At 49.9% G+C, this 21,234-nt stretch overlaps 1 protein-coding gene across 1 annotated transcript in view; it reads right to left on the bottom strand.

Moving 5' to 3' along the window:
• The window catches only part of ST6GAL2 (ST6 beta-galactoside alpha-2,6-sialyltransferase 2), a 58,578-nt gene that overhangs the window by 5,328 nt on the left and 32,016 nt on the right, over positions 1-21,234 (bottom strand). The window contains exons 2-5 of the mRNA XM_060027652.1: positions 17,263-18,186; positions 9,837-9,934; positions 8,222-8,323; positions 5,713-5,887 (exon numbers count right to left, since the gene is read on the bottom strand). Of these exons, the coding sequence (XP_059883635.1) occupies positions 5,713-5,887; positions 8,222-8,323; positions 9,837-9,934; positions 17,263-18,130 (1,243 nt within the window). The 5' untranslated portion in view covers positions 18,131-18,186. The remainder of the gene's footprint in view (positions 1-5,712; positions 5,888-8,221; positions 8,324-9,836; positions 9,935-17,262; positions 18,187-21,234) is intronic.

Below are 21,234 nucleotides of genomic sequence, written 5' to 3'. Positions count from 1 at the left end.
ACACACAGAATCCTGAAGATGAAACTTCTTCATGTATTGCAAAGGGGGCCTAGGCAGACCTCAGTGTCAGGAGGGGTGTAACAGTCCTGGCACAGCTCGGGGCATGTGTGTGGGGAGGAGAGACTATAGGGTTGGGACCAGACCGGAAGAGACCAGAGCTGTCAAGCACGGTTAGAAGCCTCTTCAGTTAAACTCACACGTGTATTCAACTGAGCACAGTGCTGAAAACTGGGAATTTGGAGAAAGTTTCTTTAAGGAAAAAACTAAGTAAATCCAACTAAAGAATGAAACTTTAAGTTTCACAATAGGTGGCAAGCTCATAGCCTACAGTTCTTAGGACGACTTGAAGAAAGCGTCTTAACTACCGTACTGAGAACAACGTCTGACGTGCTGTGATGTTGGGCCCTGTCATCCACAAGTGACGTCAACACGTGGTCCTCAGATGTTCTCTGAGGTACACTGACAAGGTACCGTGCTGGGAGGCCCCAGCTCAATTCTGGGTTTGATGATTCGCTAGGAGGCCCCACCAGACGCAGCACACAGCCGATGATTTCTTACAGGCCTGCTGTGCCGGACGCACACCAGCATTCCAGACTCTGGAAGGAAGCAGGTGCTGGGCGTGGGCCCACTGCCGCATAAGCATCTGGGCACAGTGACCCACCCTGGCACTTAAGGGGGCCTCCCCAAACCCAGGCTCCCAGATGCCAGCCAAGGGCCAACCCCGCAACCCTGCAGGCAGTCAGGCCTGCCATGGTGGCTCTTTTCTGCACAGATGCCGTTTATACCTGGAAATTCACAGTATCACGTTAGCTCCTAATCATTTCCCCATGCCAAGCCGACACGGGGAATTCACAGCTGGTTATGCTAAAAATGTTTTTTTGTGTGTTTTTCATTTCCTTTCTTAGGACTGCTCAGGATTACCCAGAAAGCGAAATGAATACAGACCATCCAAGGCTGTGCTATTCAGTAAAGGATTTTTTAAACCATCACTTAAGGAACTTTTATGTTACATAATTTTGTTTATGGACTACCAAAAAGTAACTGCTTTCATCACTAATAAAATTTTACTGCTTTCAATGCGGAGCCGGACTTTTTGATGGGCGGATCAATACTGAGACACTTTCTAATGTATTTTTCGAAGCCAATCAAAATGGGTGTGCAGCCAGTGCTTAAAAATCTTTGAACATAATTCAGTTAATGTTAAGTTTTTACAAATGAGGAGGGATTCATTTGAAGAAAAAAAAGTGCAAATTTTCCTGGGCAATTATGACTCAAGAGGCATTCATTTGCCAAATTATGGGTTTTAAAATATTGTGTAATTCAATGTAATTATCAAACCAATTAAAAAGCATTTCCACTGGTCTTAATAAAATGTCACATGCTATGACTCAGCATAACAAGCAGTATGTACACTCATTTATTTGTCCAAAACCTGGATAAAAAGCAAACTTCCACCCATGTTCAGATGATCACAGATCCTGAATGAATGAGGTTCCCTCTAAAACTCTACTGTGCACATATAGAGATGCCTTTGATATGCGTCAGAGTCCAGCAGAGTTTAATCATTGAGCCTTTTACCTTAATTGTGCTCAAACGAAAATTGTCTTACTTTGCACCTGGCAAAATATTTAAAGTAACAACACCCCAAATCGTTCACGGTAAGAGAATTTTTTCCTTGATGAACGGATCCTTTTAACGTGGAGCAAAATAAGCTATGGATATAAACAGAACCTAATGCAAGTGACGGGAAAAATACTGGCTTTCATCCATTCCAGGTAACACTTGAACATAATCACATGTGAGGTAAACTAGAAATTTCTGAGACTGTCCAATAAAACACTGCAAAATATGCTTCTGAATGAGGGGTGAGGGTGAAAGGTTAAGCGTATCGAATATGCTGATCTAATGGAAATCTAGCAGGTATTCTGTGGTTTCCCCATAAATTCATCATAAGATGGAAAATTATGAGAACTATATTTAAGATTATTGAAGGAGCACAAATGACATTTTAAGTGATAATTCCAGAAAATATCTGTAATTAAAAGATGGTTTGGAAATTTGCATTTCATGGAATAAAATAATTTAAGAAGCATCTACTATATTAAGTAAAGTCATATAATGTGTAAATAATACTGGAAAGCCAAGCTTTTAGCTCATTTATATTGTATTATTCGATCAGGATTCACTGTTTAATGTGAATAGTGAATTTAAATGTAAAACATGTAACTAATAAACTTCCTGATCACCATATGTGATCGATTTGACACACTCACAAATATGGATGTTAAGTGGCTTATTAGTTTGGGTTAATGTGTTACTCTTTTGTGTTAACATCTGAGTTTGGATGATATATCGGAAAATTAGAACCCCAAACTCAAAATAAAATGGAAAGGAAAGGAAGTTATGACTGGTTTTTAAGCATATTATTCTTGTGCATGTATTAACTAGGCTGAAATTATAGCGTTTGCATCGGTGAATTCTGGAAACATCACTTATGATATAATCAGTAGAGGCAGGACGAGGCGTTGGTAGTTTGTACAATAAAGGCCTTGTCACCTGTAGGCTAGAGGAGTCCCTGCTCTATGCTGCTGGTCGGGCCGGTGCACCAGGCCCGTCTGCCTGAAGACGCTCAGCCCCGAGCCCCGGGGGGTGAAGCTGGGCCTCCTGCTTGGCTGGAGGCCCCACCACCTCAGGTGGCAAAACCATCCGGCCAGGCTGCAGGACCCCAGACGAGCTCACGGACCTTCTAGGACAACATCTGTCTGGATGAGAGCTACACCGCAACAATGGGATTCCAAGGAAACGATTCCCTGTCCTCATGCAGGCCACGGTGCGGTAAAACCCACCTCCTAGTACCAAAGAACGAGAGAAGACCTCCAGTATCCAACTGGGGATGAAAGAGAAATGTCCCTCATGTGTGAACAAGCAGCTCCCAGCGGGCTAAGGGTGAGGGTCCTAACAACGTGAAGGAGTTGCTCCAGAGAAACCGGTCCCACGGAGCATCGAAATCGCCTGGATCCGCGCTACTTCCTTCTAATTTAAAAAATACATGTGCAGTGCCAGAGGGGTAAGAATCCCTTCACTGCTGCTCTGGAGAAGCGGATGGTTCACGGCATACGTCTCTGATGCACTTACTATTGTAAGGCTGTCCTTCTGTGGCCCGGAAGGACAAATATGGCCTCTGGTCAGAATTCAAAGAAAAAGCGGTAAGTCGGCGCTTCCCAACGATGATCGACACGCCATACCCTTTGCTCAGCACTCATACTGCTGGGAGTTTAAATTCAGGAGACCTGATTGATGACAGCAAACATCTTCTATCACGTGTGTCCCCACCCACAGGGCAGTGTCCAGTGGGACCCTGGTACCTTCTCCATGAGCTCCCTTTCATCTTTTTGTGGTCAGCAGGACGCAGCGGTGCTGTCCTTTACAACCTTCCCTGTGGTGGAGACGGTCTCCGTCTACACTGCCTAGGACTGAGCCACCGGGAGCACGTAGCTTTGAGAGTTTGAAATGGGGCTCGTGCACCAAGGAAGAGAAGTTTTCCTTGTATTTAATCCTAATTAACTGAAATCTAAGCAGCCCCCTGTGGCTGGTAGCCGCTATACTGGACAGGACGGTGCTGGAAAATAACGATTGCGAACGGCCTGATAGAAAGGTGGTGTTGTGACTCCCTTTTCTCTCAGGAGCACAGGGACTTTCACACGAGTAAGTGACTCGCCCATGGTTGGAAACCCAGTGACAGCAGAGAAGGACTGTCGCTCAGCCCAGCCGCCACCCCTGCAGTGACATCCGACCGCAGTCCCCTTCATTCCGGAAAAGATGCCACCCAGGCAAGCAGCAGCCCCTGAAAACTCCAAACAAACGCTCAGCAAACAGCTGTGAAAGGAAGCTGTCCACAGGTGGCAGGATTTCTTTCAACACGTGAGGAAATAGTGTTCTCCAGCTGCGACTATGTCAGTGGAAACTTGCAAACTGCAGGTCGACAGTAAGGGTACCTGACAGCCCTCACTGGTCTCCCAAGCTCCTGCCGTAATCAGATATCGGCCACAGGAATTCACGGGGAGGCACGGATGGGAAAGAGGCTTGATCAGGTGGCCGCGTCCTGTTATGCTGTCTCAGCCTCATTCCACCCCCGTTACACGCGCTTCCCTAAGTCCGCAGGAGTCCGTGAAACCGCACAAAAGATACAGCACTTGGGCTTCCCTGGTGGCGCAGTGGTTGAGAGTCCGCCTGCCGATGCAGGGGACGCGGGTTCGTGCCCTGGTCCGGAAAGATCCCATATGCCACGGAGCGGCTGGGCCCGTGAGCCATGGCCGCTGAGCCTGCGCATCCGGAGACTGTGCTCCGCAACGGGAGAGGCCACAGCACTGAGAGGCCCGCGTACCGCAAAAAACAAAACAAAACAAAACAAAAAAAGCTCCAGCACTTAGGGTTTCGCAAAGTGACTTGGAAACAAAGCATCTTGACGGCACGACATAAAATGGGTGGGAGGAGCTACGCTTGAGGAACACAGCACGCAGCGTCGTTAATCTGTCTCGAATTCTGCGTAAAATATTTCAATTATAGTACCTCGAACCCGCTTCAAAACCCGCAAGCCTCGCTTCGGATACTCCGGCGCCTTGCATCCCTCACCACCCCGTGTCACCTCCACAAACGCTCCTTTAGTCATGGGGACCTACTGTGCACCCGAGTTAAGGGGCAGGGTGTAAATTCACCGGTTAGGGTGGAGAACATTAGCAGTGGTTTATGGACAAAGTTACTACCCTCTGGTTCCACTGTAGCTTTCATATGGCCAAGGGGATCTAAGACCTCCCTTAATATTACCCTATTCGGGTAAAACCAAGGAAATGTTGGGGCAAGAGGCTGAAACACAGGAAGAGAAGTGGGTTAAGACCACAAACTTGTGGATTGGAGCCTGGCTACAGAAAAATACACAAGAGCCTAGTGTGATGCCCTCGTTACAGGAAGTCCATTCTCAGACTGCAGCTGGCGGGTCTGCTGGAGACAGTGGGACATGGCTCTAGAATCCGGCTACGCAAAGCCCAGACCTACCAGGAAACTTGCAACGTCTGGGGTGTGGTCCTCTGGCCACAAACTCCCATCCTTCATCCGGGCCCACGTCAGCAATGTGCACGCAAGTGGGTGGTAGGTCCCAGGTGGCCCTGGGGTCTCCGGCCCTTGAGTCTCTCGGTGACCCACAGAGAGTCCCCAGGCCTCCACCCTGAGAAACCGCAGCTTCGACTTCCTGTCATTGGAACACTTGCCAGGAGCCCTGAGCTTCCGTCAAGGGTCCAGTTCCCGCGAGGCCACCGCCTGCAGGCACACGGTCACCAGTCCAGCTGAGCCGGCCTCCCAGCTGTCCCCGCCGAGGGGCCAGGCAGGGGAGTGAGGCCACCCCATGACACAGCTGAATACCTGCAAGTGACCCCACGAGGCCTGTGGAACGAAGGGGTCACCCAGCCGGGCCCATCCTGACCCACCCGTCACGAAGGAAGGTAAAGCAGTCCTCGTTTCACCCTTGGAAATGTTGGGCTGGGGCGCGTGTTACAACCCACTGGGAACTGGGACAGTGTCTTTGCGCTGTTTTCAGTTCATCTGTTTTCCCTGTAAAGCCACCTTGTAGGCGCTCTTATCATCTAAATGAATGTATACTTGTTAACCCCTAAGCCTCACCCCGCTGCCCAGCCACCCCACCTTCCGGCATCCACCTACCAAGGAAGCCCGAGGACGGCGGGTTCGGCTGGATCTTCTCCTTCGTGTTCTCCTGGATGATGTCCCAAAGCTGCCAGATAAACTTGGGGTGGAGAATGTAAAACGGTTGGTTTGGGTTTCTCTGCCGGTGCTGAACATACGGAGTGAACAGGTTGTAATCCGGCTTCTTGTACCACTAAGAGGAAAAAATAACAGAGGACCACGCCGTGAAAAGCCGGGCAGCGCCCACGTCGCGGGGTATTTAGAGGCTGAGGGGCCGGGCTGGGAGGGGATGCGGACCCCCTCTTCTGCAGGCATTTCCACACTGGATGAGGGGGTGAGTACAGAGGTGAGGTCTAGCCTGGGGGACTGGTGCCTTATTCTTTAGTAAAATGCGGGAGAAGGGCTAGGGCGGGGTCACTGGACTTTCCTGGAAAGGGCCAGATAGTAAACACGTCAGGGTTTTGGAGCCATAGAGTCTCTGCTGCTACTACTGGGCTCTGCTGTGTATTTACTTGGAGCCACCGAGGGTACAAGACGCATGGGCGAGGCCGTGTTCCAATAAACCTTTATTTACAAAAACAGGGGCACACCCCCCAAAACAAGAAGAAAATAAAAAACAAAAAAAAAAAGGAAGGAAAAAAAGAAACAAAAAAACATGGCCGGATGGCCCATGGCCATAGTTTCAATCGCTGTGTTTCAGAAATATGTTTTCCCAATCTAATCTCTAGCGCAGAAAGATGTCAGTAATTGCCTGGGTCTTGGGTCGGGTCTGGGAGACGGATGGGTGGGCGCAGGGGACGCTGCAGCAGCAGAAAGATTCTGTTCCTTAATTGTGGTGCTGGATACAGGACTGTATACACTTGCTACTACCCATCAAAATGTGCACTTACATCGGTTACACAAAAATTACTGTAAGGAAAAAGTAAACAATAAGGTTGATTTAAAAAACAAGGCTTCAGAAGTGTCTCAGACGCCACCGAGAAATGGGGTTTGGAGGCGCGTGGGGAGAGGCTCAGCTCACGGGGCTCTGACAGTCCTTTCAAACAGACACCTCGGGCAAAGATGGGCTTGGATGAAGACCCCAAGGCACAGCCCCTGGTTGAATGGGGTCTGTGGCTTTAAAAATTTTGACAAGGATGGGCCAGATCATCTTTAGTGCACTGTGCCCCCAAACCCCGGGGCAGGGAGAGGGAAAGCAGGGCCCAGCAGCCACAGCCTCTCGTGGGTCCACCAACAGCAAGAAAGCTGTCAGAACTTAAAACCACAGAACCTCAGGCTGGAAGGAAGCCGACAAGTGCAAACACCCACTTGATGCCGGTTCTCAGTAGACGGTGTGTAGGAGAATCAACCAGAGAGCACTCTCGGAAACACACGTGGGGGCCTTCCCTGGTGGCGCAGTGCTGAAGACTCCGTGCTCCCAATGCAGAGGCCCCGGGTTCGATCCCTGGTTGGGGAACTAGATCCCACATGCATGCTGCAACTAAGAGTTCGCATGCGACAACTAAGGAGCCCGCCTGCCGCAACAAAGACCCAGTGCAACCAAATGAATAAATAAATATTTAAAAAAAAAACCAAAAACCCCACACATGGAGGCTGGATATGCCTGGATTCCTGGGAAATGGGCTCTGACGGATACTCTGAACAGTGATGATGCTGATGTGAACCCCTGGCTGAGAAGAGTCATAATCACGCCAGGTATGTGTCCCGCCTCTGTCTTAGGCTGCATGGTGACAGAATGCTCCTTCCAGAGGGACCATCGACTGTGGGAAGCTCTCCTGGATAGGTACCCCTGGTGGGCTGAGCTCTGTTCCCACATTCATCTTAGGAAGCTGGCATCCTCTCGGGTCACGGCAGAACGAGTCCACAGACACTGGCACAGCTGACAGCCTCGCTCACGGGGCTAAACTAACCGATCTTCCCAGCCCCCTTTCAGAACAAGTGCGCTGGCTCTCCACGCCAGGTTCCACCAAAAGTAGAGAGGCCGTGAATGTATCGATAACTTGCTTATATGTTGATGGCTAGTAATAGCCTTCTTTACACTGTATCGTATAAGATTAAAAAGATTTGGAGGCAGAAGCCAAGAGGGGCACACTCAGGAAAAGCCTGTGACACGTTCCATTTCAATAATAAGGATTCGCAAAGGTTAGCCTTTCTTGCCAAGAACTTCCCATGTATTTCAAAAGGTCTTGTAACTACTTGAAAGGTGATGTAACCATCTCACAATGGAAAAATTCGGAGTTTAAGCAGCCCAAGCTCTGGTGTCGCTAGGACTTTCTGAACATCTAGACATTGTACATTTTTGTTTTTTAAATCCTCCAGAAAAATACTTTAGCATCAGAGGGACTTCGCTCAGCAAGGGTGCTACTGCAACCGGGACTCAAACCGTGTGAACATATGTGAATTTAATTCGCACCCACAATTGGTTTCATTCTGCCCGTCAAAGTTTAATCCCTGACTTACTCCCATTATGTATCGGTCAAAGGCGCTGTCTGACCCTCAAGGGTGGGGGCACCAAGGAAGTACTCACCAGGTGAAGATTTGCAGAATACGGAGCTGGGTCCCAGGCCACCAAGATGACATCTTTATACAATGAACTGTCAATGAAGTGATGCCTGGGGTTGGTCAGAATCTGCAAATACGTAGCAGAATCATTTCAAAACGAGGCTTTGGGCCTTCACAATTACATTTTAAAAAGAGGCAAAAATGTTAAAAAGGAGTTTTGGAGCAAGAAAAAACAAATGTTCCTCAGACTTTCTGGGGGAGGGAGAGAGGCAGGCTTTACACGCTAAGGCACTCAGGAGATATTTAGACAAAGGAGGGCTTTCTTTTTTAAGAAACGAACCAGGGATTTCCCTGGCGGTCCAGTGGTCAGGATTCTGGGCCTTCACTGCCGAGGGCCTGGGTTCAATCCCTGGCCGGGGAACTAAGATCAGCGCCACCGAAAAAAGCAGCAGCCCTGGAGTCACCTAGAGGCCCCAGCTCCCGATGCAGCTCCCGGCTGAGTAGCCCCCGCCAACAACAGCTGCAGGCCTGGAAGGCCTACCGACTGCCAACCTCAGGACAAACTGGGCCCAGAGGCCAGGAGACTGACTGTCCCCGCTCTGGGGCCCTCTCTGGTCCTGAGTGAGTCCTTCAGTCTCACCTGCCAATCAGCTTTTGTCAACTATAGTCTGGGGGGAAAAGGATGCATTTGACTTGCTTCCTTTTTAAGATGGAATTTTCCCACACTGTTTGAGATGCCCTCTTTTGCTTCGCATTTGAGTATCTCTGAAGTTAGGGAGTATCTCACAAGGGACCTGTATTTTAGTATCTCTGAAGTTAGGGAGTATCTCACAAGGGACCTGTATTTTAATATCTCTGAAGTTAGGGAGTATCTCACAAGGGACCTGTATTTTAATATCTCTGAAGTTAGGGAGTATCTCACAAGGGACCTGTATTTTAGTATCTCTGAAGTTAGGGAGTATCTCACAAGGGACCTGTATTTTAATTTGCTGGGGCTTATCTTCCCCTGTCTTAAACGCTGTTATCAGACAGATGAGGAATCTTCAATCAGTGGCGTCTCTGAATTCAGGAAACCGGGGCCTGTTTCTCACCTCTGTAGGCTGTGAGCCCAGAGCCCGACGAAGAAAGCTGATCTTTGGTTCTGCAACAAACGCACCCTAAATCGCTCATCACCCCATTTTTTTAATACCGTTTGAAACTCTAGAAATTGTGGTTTGTTCTGAGGCTAATTTTGCTATGAATTTTGGAAAACATTGAGAACATACAAAAAAGAGATATTTTCCTTTTTAAAATGTTCAATAACAAAGTAAAGTTTCTGAGCTGTTCTTCTGACCCTTGAATTCTGTTCCTTTGCTTTTCTCCCCTCCATCCCCATGATTTACTCCGTTTACCTTTCTTTTCCTCAGTTCACAAAATGCAATATATATTTGTACCTCTACTCTGATTTTTCCTTTTGATCTTATTTACTCTTTTTTGCTACTCACAGCACACATGAATTCCCATTTCTCTGCATTTTTCCTAATTCTTTATAATTACAAGACTTTTAGAAATAAGCAAGGTCGTGGTCATGGATAACTGGGTGATTTCTCTTCATTCACCCACTTAAGCTACTTACCTATAAAACAGTCCACCCATCTTACCTGGGAATTAATGATGCGGACGGTGGTTTTATTTCCAACATCCTTCTCGTAGCCACGTGTAGGAGCAGCGTTAAATCTCAAAACTGCATCGTGGGAATCTGAGGGCACATAAGTGACAAACTTACTTCTTTTTTTCCCTCTGCATAAAAATCAGCATATAATCTAGGAATATATCTTAAAGCAAACCTTTCAATACCTGAAGCTAACTAGACCCCAGCAAGATTCAGATACCCACACACACCCTGTTTGGCATCCTATTTACTTAGGATGAGATCCTGGCTGGGGGCAAATAAACATAAAAACACATCAATCCATTACAAGTGGCCCTATATCCTCTAAGTTATATTTAGATACTTGGTATGTGCTCACGGTCTTTAAAGACATGCTTTACACAGGAAATTTCGAGACATATGTGTGTATCTAGACTGCTTTGTGGAGTCTAATGTGTCTCCCAGAAACAGGGCTGAAAGCAGAGTTAATCAGCGATAGGGAATTTCTATGCGATTTCTTCAGCTTCAAAAACCCCGTGCACGTTCCTAATTTAACTTGGAGCAAACAACAAGGCCCGTCTGTGAGAGAGTGAGAAGTGAGATCACGTATCTCTGATTCGTCAAACACCCAAAGCAGCGGTTCTCACTTTTTGGTCTCCGGACGCCTTTACACTCTTGAAAATTACTGACAACCCAGAGGCCTTTTGCTTATCTGGATTACAGATTTCAGAATATATCACATTAGTGAGTAAAATAGAAAACTTGTAAATGTTTATTTATTAATTTATCTGTAAAATACATTTTTATGAGAAATAACTACATTTCGAAAAATAGTGAGAAGGGCGCTGTTTTAAATGTCTGCAAATCTCTTTAACGCCTGGCTTTTTAGAAGATAGTTGGTTTCATATACCTGTTTCTCTATTCAATCTGCTGCAATATATTGCTTTAGTTGAAGTATATGAAGACTCAAGATATATCGTTGGTGGGAGTATTTCAAGAGTCTTTCCAGATGACTAGGAATATTCTCCTCTGATACTTCATCGTAACTCCACAAGAGCTAGTTTCTGAAAGGTTAGTGGCAGTGTGGAATGTGAAACAGTATCAATTTTTGTGCTGTTACATTAAAATCCACTAGTTAATCTTGCTCTTAAAATGGATGATTCATCAAAAAAAAAAAAAAAACAAAACAAAAAACGACCCAGTCAAAAAATGGGCAGAAGATCTAAACAGACATTTCTCTAAAGAAGACATACAGATGGCCAACAGGCACATGAAAAGATGCTCAACAGTTGCTAATGGAGAAATGCAAATCAAAAGTACAATGAGGTACCACTCATACAGGCCAGAATGGCCATTATGCAAACGTCTACAAATAAGAACTTCCCTGGTGGTCCAGGGGTTAAGACTCTGTGCTTCCACTGCAGGGGGTGCAGGTTCGATCCCTGGTCAGGGAGCTAAGATCCCACATGCTGCACAGTGCGGCACGGCCAAAAGTTAAAAAAAGAAAAGTTTACAAGTAATAAATGCTGAGAGGGTGTGGAGTAAAGGGAACCCTCCTACACTGTTTGGTGGGAACATTAAGTCGGTGCAGCCACTATGGAGAACAGTATGCAGGTTCCTTAAAAAACTAAAAATAGAGTTGCCATATAACCCAGCAATCCCACTCCTGGCCATTTAGTTGGAAAAGACAAAACTCTAATTCAAAAAGACACACGCACCCCAATGTTCACAGCAGCACTATTCACAACAGCCAAGACATGGAAGCAACCTAACTGTCCATCGGCAGATGAATGGATAAAGACGATGTCGCACATATATACAATGGAATACTACTCAGCCATAAAAAGAGTGAAATGATGCCATTTGCAGCAACATGGATGGACCTAGAGATTATCACACTAAGTAAAGTAAGACAGAGAAAGACAAATATATGATATCACTTATATGTGGAATCTTTAAAAATGATACAAATTAACTTACAAAACAGAAATAGACCCACAGACAGAAAACAAATTTATGGTTACCAAAGGGGGAACGGGTGGGGGAGGGATAAATTAGGAGTTTGGGATGAACATATACACACTACTATATATAAAATAGGTAACCAACCAGGACCTACTGCATAGCACAGGGAACTATATTCAATATCTTGTAATAACCTATAATGGAAAAGAATCTGAAAAAGAATATATATATATGTATGTATAACTGAATCACTTTGCCGTACAGCAGAAACTAACACAACATTGTAAATCAACTATTGCGTTGGCCAAAAATTTCCGTAAGATGTTATGGAAAAACCCGAACGAACTTTTTGGCCAACCCAATATATTTCAATTAAAAAAATAAAGGATGATTCATCCATGTGTATTTTGTAACACTGTCCAGCGGTCATTTGGAAGCTATCAGTTCAATAAGTAATGCAGATCTTTCAAATACTGAAGCATTTCATTATAAAGTATCAAATATCATTAATGTCGCCACGGATCTCATCACTTTTTAAGTTTGGGAAGCCTCCAAGCTCAGGGTTGAAAGCTTTAATTTTATCACTGGCAACAAACACTGTCAGTTATTTTCCTGAAAGTCGAGGCTTCCTTCCTTCCTTCTTGAGAAAATGCCTCTGCCAAATGCCTAAGTCTAATTTAAGTGCGTCCATCAGTCAGTCTGTTTCAAGTATGGTTGTGTTTTGTGACAGAAGCGCCTAGTGCCACTCACAGCTCAATCACATCGGTGCCCTTCCGTCGGGGGTTGGTTGGCAGAAATGCTTTCATGTTATTTCCCATTTGGTCTTAAAAACACATGTACTTCAAAGGCTGAACTCTCATCAAACTAACCATTTGTACTGCTTCATTAAGGACATCCATACGTGGAGCTGGCATGCTTTGCTCTCACTGCTAAGCTTGGCAGGAAAACATCCCGTGAGGACTAGTATAGTGGGTACCACTGCCTCGATCTGTGCTAAGAAGCAGTTTTATCCACTGTTGCTCCTGCATCATCCGTTCCGATGTCAACAGTTAAAAAGACCTCCGAGTACTATGATGAAAATTGTTCTCACCTTCTGAGCCCCCGAAAGGCCAGACACTATGTGACCTGCTCACCTGGGGCAACTCTCCCATAGGCAAGGAGTGAGGGGGGCCTCCCGGCACTCAGAGGTAACCAGGATAGCACCAGGGCAGGAAGCAGGATGCTGGCACTGCTGGACCAGTGCTCCCACTGAACCACGCCACCCTTAGATACAGCCTCCGTCTAGAGGTAAGGTGAACAAACTGAGGTTGCCAAGCAGTGGGTGCATTTCTAATTGATTACGTAGAAATTCCTAATGAATCGTATCACCCCGGACAATGTCCCAGCTTTTAAAAGCTGGTGTTCTACACCGAGGTGTGTTTTAAGCCTTAGAACAACTTGACAAAGGACAGGGCGCAGAAAGGTAATCTAGGTTCACTCCTTTGGAAGTCGCATGAGGCTGAAGAGTTAAAAGGTCAGTTTCATGGAGGACACAGAGAGGTAGGTAGGGACGGGGCTGCTGTGGACGAGACTGAACTTCCCCCAGCTGGCCGGGAGAAGGAGGGACCAGAATGGGAGGGGGCGTGTGGGGACGACGAGCTGAGAGAGCCCGTCACATGGACACATTCGTAAATGTGCACCTGGGCGTGCTTCTCCCAGGTAACCACCTGCGAAACTAAGCTGTCCCTTCACATTTAGAGAGGGAGGAATGATCAGACAGCCAGCACAGGGGAAGAAAGCAAAGCGTCATTTTTGGAGACGGCATCTCCAGGCTAGAGCCATTTCCCGTTGACCTTGAGAGCAGAGCCAGGCTAAGAGCATCATTGAGGAAAGATGAAAACCCTACAAGGAGCAGCCAGCCAGAAGGCACAGCAGCACGAAATCCCTGCCCAGTCCTGGGCACTGCGTCCCCACCGCTCCCTTCCCTTCCCGAGCGCAGGAATCTGCAAGGGCAGCCAGCGCCTTGTCTTTGGGGAACGGGGAATGGCCTGCCCAAGAGATGATTCTCCTCTCCCCCAAACCCACCGCCCTGGTCTGTCTCACCTCACTGGGGCTCCTGCAACGTGCTTACTCCAATCTAGGCTCTGGAGCAATCTTTCCAAAATGAAACACTGACCCATCACTCCTCTGCTTCAAAGATTTCAGTACCTCTGCAACGCGAGGCCAAGGGGCCAGAGCTGGAGTTTCGGGGACCCAGACTGGAGTTCAAATCCGGCTCTACCCTCTGTGTCTCTGGGTACCTTGGTTTCCTTACCCATAGAACAGGAATAATCGTGTCTGTCACTTGGCATCGCAAGGCTTGTTCACAGATAAAAGCACTGAGGATGAGAACTTCCCTGCAGTAAACACCCTCTAAGTGCTATCTATTATTACAATCATTATGAGAAGTCTAATTTCTGGGGAATGACATCCAAGAGCATGAAGTGGCTGACCTCCTGCCCACCCGTCCAACTTACCTGTCTGCTCTCTACCCTCAGCCCATAGTGGTCCCCAGCCCTTATCACCCACACACTGTGCTGTTTCATCCAACTGCTCTGCTGGCCTTTGGCCTGGATTCCCCTCCTCAGACGTCTGCCCTCGCGGTGGGGTGGGATTCCGCGGTCATGTCTTCCCTGTCTGTCTGCGCATCTTTCTGTCCTTCTAACCGTGATATTGGAATTGTCTGTTTACAGTCTGTCTTTCCCACTAGCAAGCAGAGGATCTGAGGGTTAGGGATGGGCCTCATCCATCTTTCTATCACTAGTGGCGAGCACAGTATCTGGTGGAGAGTTGGGGACCCATGCTTGTTGAATGACTATGTGATCTGCTTTCTTGCTTTTTTAAGGTAACAGGACGCCAAATCCCAAGCTCGCTACGGGAAGATGCCCCCTCCCTACACAGCCTCCTCCCTACCCTCCCATTTCCCATACACTTCCCAGAATCCTAGTTTCAGGTAACAGATCCTGACCTCCCATTCAAGGTGACAGCTGTAAGTTCAGAGTACTTTTCTCATCTGCAGTGTGTTTCCACGGGATTGCTGCTACTGATCTCACTACCAAATTATTATTATTTACAGGAATGGCTGAAAAAAGATCATCTCACCACTCTAGAAAAGAATGTTTCATGTTTCCAAAACGGTTCAGTTTGCTTTCCAATAACATATTCAAAGTGGAGGTGTTTAAACAATTACAACGTATGACTCAGTCTAACAGAACTGGGAAACAGGACGGCACTGCCCAGGCAGCAGCCAGCAGAGCCACTTGCAACCCTGGCGCTTCCCTGGTCCCCTGGCAGGGGGGGGGGGGGGGCAGGGGCTGAGCCCTCAGGCAGGGAGGGTAGGGGGGGCAGATGGGGCAACCCGCAGGAACTTTTCTAGCTCTGCCCTCAGTTTTTCATAAAACCACGACCTCGTGCAAGACTTCTAATCTTCACTTAGCCGATTCACAAGTAGATGCTTAGGGATGAAGACAGAGTTAGCTAAATAGTACAGCATGCCCGCTTCCGAGTTTCCTGAAGGACTCTGCTCTGTGAATTTGTTCTCACTAGGAGAGGTGTTAACAACTGTGTGTTGATAAGCCTCTGTATGTTCAGGGGAGTCGGAAGGAGAAATGTCAGCACATGGCAGGCACAAGGGCTGATGCTGAGAGATGCCAGCTTCTAAAAAAGCGAGACTTCTTGTCTTTACGGGTTGAACTGTGTTACGTTACATACTCTTAAAAAGGTATCGATGGCTATAAAATTGGACTCAAAGGAACTGAGGCAAAACAATAGAGAATTAAAAAAATTTTCTGAGTGTGTTTGTTCTTCAGTTACCTTTCTACGATTCTAATCGTGAACCTCTGTATAAGTGCAGACGCTATCAGTTAAATGCGGATACTAGAAACTAACAAAGATAACTGACGTGTCATGTTCCCCAGAAATGGGGAACTCCCAGTCTCTTTCACACTCTCTTCCAAATTCTGAATAGAGGAGAGTTTACAAGACTCCGGTCAGGGGTATTTACAGCAGAATAAAGAGCAAGGGAATTCTCCCAGGCAGGTGAGCGCAAGGCAATGTGCAGCTATGATGCAGTGGGGCTTCAAGCAAAGCAAAAAAAAAAAAAAAAAATCCCAAAGCAAGTCACCACCTGCTCTAAAGCTGCTTAAATTCCTTCTGCCATGATTAATCATGGTCTTCGAAAACCAGGGAGAAGTGTGGCTTTACTTGGCCCTGGGGGCCTCTGAACCAATGCTCCTTCCTAATTGGTAGCAGCCGCGACTCGGCTTGGCCGCAAGCTTGCGTGACACACACACAGCATGATTACGAGTCTACTTAACGTCAGCTCGGGGACACTGACACCCCAGGCTGCGAGTCCAGACCTGGGCCTTGTTTTTCCAACTTCTTAAAAATTTCACATTCAGCCTCATTCCCAAGAGCCAGTGGGAGGAGGTCTGGGCTGTGCAACCTGATGATAAGCGTGTCGCCTCATCTCAAGACGGCTCTGGAGTATCGGCTATTCCTCGAGGACACGGAACAACGATTCCTTTCTACCAAGTGGGCAGTGCCCCCTGAAGGTCACGTCCAGGTCAGCCACCTGTGAGGATGTGTGAGGGCAGCACCAGGGCGGGCTGGGCACTGAGGGGACTCAGGGGCATTAGACTAGACTGCAGGTTCCCGGGGAAGCAGGGGCCCTCCCGAGCTGCCAGCCCCGCAGATGTGGGGCTTCAGGCAGCAACATCAACTCTCATCTGCATCTCCAGCCAGCCTGCCTTCCTGCCCTACAGACTTCAGATCTGCCAGCCGCTAGGACGGCAGGGGCAAGGCCTTAAAATAAATCTTTCTCTCTACACGTATCCCACCGGTCTGTTTCCCTCGAGAGGCCAGACTAACAGGGGTGTTCTCCAGGGCTCAGGAATGGATTTGAAGACAGTACAGAAGGGAAGATGGAAGTCCAGGCTGCAGCTGGGGCCCAGAGGCTGGGTGTGTGCCAACCTTGGAGGTGACGGTGCCCACCAGATCAATGCTCTCACCAGCTGTCGGGCTCTCCGCAGAGCCCAGGGACAGGGATTTAGTCCTCGAACGAGTGACAATTATCATCCTGCAAACTCCTGTTTGGAGCTGCCCCCTAAGGCTCGTCGCCCGGTGGGGTTTCCCCTGCGCTCCTTCCTGCTCCTGCCACATTAAGGGGTCATCAGGGGTGCAGGCTCGGCTGGGAGCTGTCAGTGCACAACGTGGGCTCTGCAGGAGGTGGGTCCTGAGACCGGGCCGGTGAGAGGGCCGCGGGCTTCCCTTTCCCGGGCCCCCAGCTCCTGGGAGGATGCCCGTCTCTGCTCTGAGTCTCTGCAAAGGAGACCTCTGCTGGGATTCCACCCGCCGGGGGTCATTCAGTCCCAGGGAAGGAAGAAGACCTAAGACTTTCCGGAAACACAGCGCAGGAGCGGCCACCCTGGGGGCGGGGGGCCGCGGGGACCCACCTATCTCTTCGCCCAGGGACGAGTTGAGGATGGCGCCGGCCGACGTGACCACGGCGCAGGTCCGGAGCCCGCGCGGGAGCAGCCGGCCGAGCGGCACGGCGGGGACCAGGGCGCGCCAGCCGAGCGCCGAGAAGGGCGGCTCGCTTCCATCCAGGGTGCGCACCCGCACGCGGCCCCGCAGGGCGCACAGCAGCTCCGCGCGGCTCCGCCCGGCCGCCCGGCGCCCCCGGAAGTTCACGCCGTGCTTGTTGGCGCGCAGGTAGGCGCCCATGGCCTTCTGCAGGCGCGGGTGCAGCATCCGCGCCGACGCGTCGCCCTTCCAGAGCCGGCGCAGGAGCGCCCGGGACGTGGACGAGTACAGTCGCTGCCCGTCCTCGCCCACCCCGGGCGCCGCGCTCCGGCTCTGCCTCCGGGCCCCTCGCTTCGCCCACCGCCCCCGGGCGCGGCGCGCTAACAGAGCTCCCTCCGGGCCCCCCGACGTGCCCGGAGCGGCGTCCTCCGGCGGCAAAGCGCTTTGCGATGTTCTCCCCGTCTGGGGCGAAAGGAAGTCGTCTTCATTTTCAAAGCCGTCTGGGGCCCACGCCCGCAGGTCGCCTGGCCCCGCGTGCAGGGGGCCATACGGGTGTCTGCGGGGCAGCCCCCTGCGAGCGTCCGCGCCCTCGGGCAGGCCCTCCGAGGCGCCCATGATGGCCCGCTGCCTTCCCTGCGCGGGCAGCAGCCTCCTGGTCTCCAGGAAGGAGAAGGAGCTGGGCGCGGGCTGGGCAGGGTTGCTGTCGGTGAAGTACAGGAAGATCGCCAGAAAGAGGAGACCCCAAGCGAATATCCCGCAGAGCATTCCTTGTCTCCATTGCTTCAAGTGTGGTTTCATGGCAGGTCTGCGGGGTCAGCACCTGGAGTCCCGAGGCGGCGGGAGGCGGGATGGACCTGAAAAACAGCCGGGTGTCACGGTGAGGCGCGCGGGACAGCGCTGGGGACAGTCTCTTTAGAGGGTCTCAGGAGGGTTAGAAGGGGCATCAGAATCCAGGGTCATCCGGAGCTTCGGCCACATTCGGGGGTCACACGCCCCCCACCCTCACATCTGCAAGACAAAGGGTCCCACTGAGGCAGGACGTAGATGCCGCCCCCCAAGGTAAGCAAGTGATTTGTCCCCTGGGGCCCGATACTCCCAGACGAGAATAGCAGGACAATCGAGACAGGAGGCTGGGCCCTGCCCAGAGAGAAGGGAAGAGACCACAGATTCCTCATTCTGGAAGTCAGGAGACCTCCCTGATTAGAAAGCTCCTTGGAGGTCAAAAAGGGAGTGATGTCAAGTCTACCCATAGGCCTCTCCACTAGAATCCATCTCGGCTAAGAGATGCACACACACACACACACGGGGAGGACCCTGAGATAAACCAGATACGGACTCAGAACCAGGCAAAGCAAGATGACCGGCCAAAGGAAACCCGGAAGAAATGCCCCATGTGAGTGATTCCAACTGCCACGAGGGCACGACTCTCTCTCTGAGTCCGCCCGTGTGTCTATCCACGCGTACTTTACCCTCTTCCTCCTAATAAACACTCTACTTGTTTCACTACCTTCTGTCTTTGTGGGAATTCTTTTCTGCAAAGCCGAGGGGCCAGGGCCTTGTCACTGACCACAGGTCTCGTGGCTTGGAGTCCGTGCTCCCACTGCCACGGCCCGACCTCGATCCCTGGCTGGGAACCGAAACCCTGCTTCAAGCCGCTGCCGGCCGAGGCCAGCCGAGGTCACCGCCACCTCAGCTGAGGGTCTTGGGAGAGGGGAGACGCGGTGGGTGCACCTTGGAAAACCTCTGGAGGCGTCTCAGTGATGTGTCCACCTCCCCACCGAGGGCTGCTTAACCCGGGCCCATCCCAGCAAGTCCCATCCCGCAGCTGGGTTACAGATTCCAGTTTGGCGAAGCAGGCCGGAGGGCTCAGCGGAGTCCGCCCTCTCGCACCTCTCATCAGACCACCACAGGCTCACAGCTCAGATACTGTACAGCAGCACGGCGGGCTCTGCGTTTCACGGGAAACTTCCAGAAGGGCCCCAGTAAGCGATGACCCAGGGACTGCGGCTGCAGGGGAAGGTGATGTCGAGGTGTCTGTGAACCTCAAAGCAGCCCCCAGATAATCGCCCTCACTGTGAGCCTCTGATGGAGTAAAAGGGACAGATGTCAAAATTCTAAACAAGGGAGGAGATGAGAGAGCTAGGCGAGCCTCCAGCTGGGAAAGGGTGAGGAAGGAGGCTGAGATGAAAGGACAAGATACAACAGAGTCAGAGAGAAGGACCCTCTTCTCCACTCAGTGGCTCAGCCCACGATGATCGCCTTTTTGTTACTCAGGTAGCAAGCACAGTGCTTGGCGCTAAAGGAAACAACAAAATATCAATAAGAAACTCACCTAACGCGGCTGAGAGCAGAGCACGGAGTCGTCATAGTGGCCCTCGCTCTTTCCCCCGTCCCTATATGAGCCAGTCTTCACAGGGGGCCCCTCCTATCAGTATGGAGGGTCCTCAAGAACTAAAAATAGAGTTGCCACATGATTCCGCAATTCCACTCCTGTCAGGAAAAACTCTACTTAGAAAAGATACATGCACCCTTATGTTCACAGCAGCACTATTCCCAATAGCCAAGCCACGGAAACAAGCTAAATGTCCATCAACAGATGAATGGACAAAGAAGATGTGGTACATATATATAGTGGAATATTACTCAGCCATAAAAAGAACGAAATAATGCCATTTGCAGCAATATGGATGCAACTAGAGATCATCATACTAAGTGAAGTTAGTCAGAAAGAGAAAGACAAATACCATATGATATCACTTATATGTGGGATCTAAAATACGACACAAATGAACTTATCTATGAAACAGAAACAGACTTGCAGGCATAGAGGATAGACTTGTGGTTGTCAAGGCGGTACGGGGAGGGAAGGATTAGGAGTCTGGGGTTATTAGATGCAAACTATTATATATTGATCTACATATATAGTAATGCAAGCAAAGCCTTGGAAAAGGACAAACATAAGGAATACTAAGTGAGCTGCGGGAGCTTTAAGCTGGACAGCCCAGAGCGCAGCACAGGCCGACCCTGAATAAGTACTGGCTGAAAGAATGATGTGTGTGTGTGTGTGTGTGTGTGTGTGTGTGCGTGTCGAGGGTGGGAGCTGTGTGTCTGCAGGTGTGCATAGCTGTGTGTTGGTGACGGTGTTGGAAGAAGTGGGGAGACCATTTGGGGGGAAACCAGGCTGGGAAGCTGCCCTTCCAGCCTTGGGGGTGGGGATGGGGGCCTACTGGCAAGTCGGGGCCACGTGCTGTGTGAGGTGCTGGTGGCAGGGGCTTTCAGGGGAGTGGGGGGCAGGGAGGAAGGAGGGAGGAAGTGGAGTAAGGGGGGCCTCAGCAACAAGCAGACACCCCGGAAGCCCGTCTGATGGGAGGGGCTCGTAGAGGGGACCCTCCCCCACCTCCAGGCCTCCAGGAAAACCAGGAGGCAGGTGACGACAAGACCGTAATGCAAGGGCAGGGGTTTTACTCACATAAGAACTGAAATCAAAGTGGGTGATCCCTAGGGCAGTGTAGTCACCTGGGGACGCTATACACCGTCTCTGGTGGAAAAGAAGATGTGCGAAAGTGAGAAGCCCGCATGCCTGTTACAGACGGACACGGGTCCTTTGCCCTCTTCCCATGGAGAGGTGAGTCTGTGTCTCCCCGCCTTGAGCAGGGGAGGGGCTCTGACCGGGTACCAGGCCCAGGTGCAGCAGCTTCCACGTCCTGCCTTTAAAATGCTCACGGTGGGGGAGGTAGCCACCAGCAAAGACAGACGTCTCTCTCACCCGAGTCCACCATGCAGTGAGGAAGCCCGAGCTAGCTGCGTGGGAAAGGCCACGTGGACCGAGAGAGGTCCAGCCAAGCCCGGGCTGCCCAGCTGCCCCAGCCTCTCAGTGCCTCGGAGTCCAGCCCAGTGGAGCG

Source organism: Delphinus delphis, chromosome 12 (genome assembly GCF_949987515.2).
Source record: "Delphinus delphis chromosome 12, mDelDel1.2, whole genome shotgun sequence".
Lineage (NCBI taxonomy): Eukaryota > Metazoa > Chordata > Mammalia > Artiodactyla > Delphinidae > Delphinus > Delphinus delphis.
The sequence above is the reverse complement of the archived record's forward strand: the minus strand, read 5'-3'. Positions and strand labels throughout refer to the sequence as shown.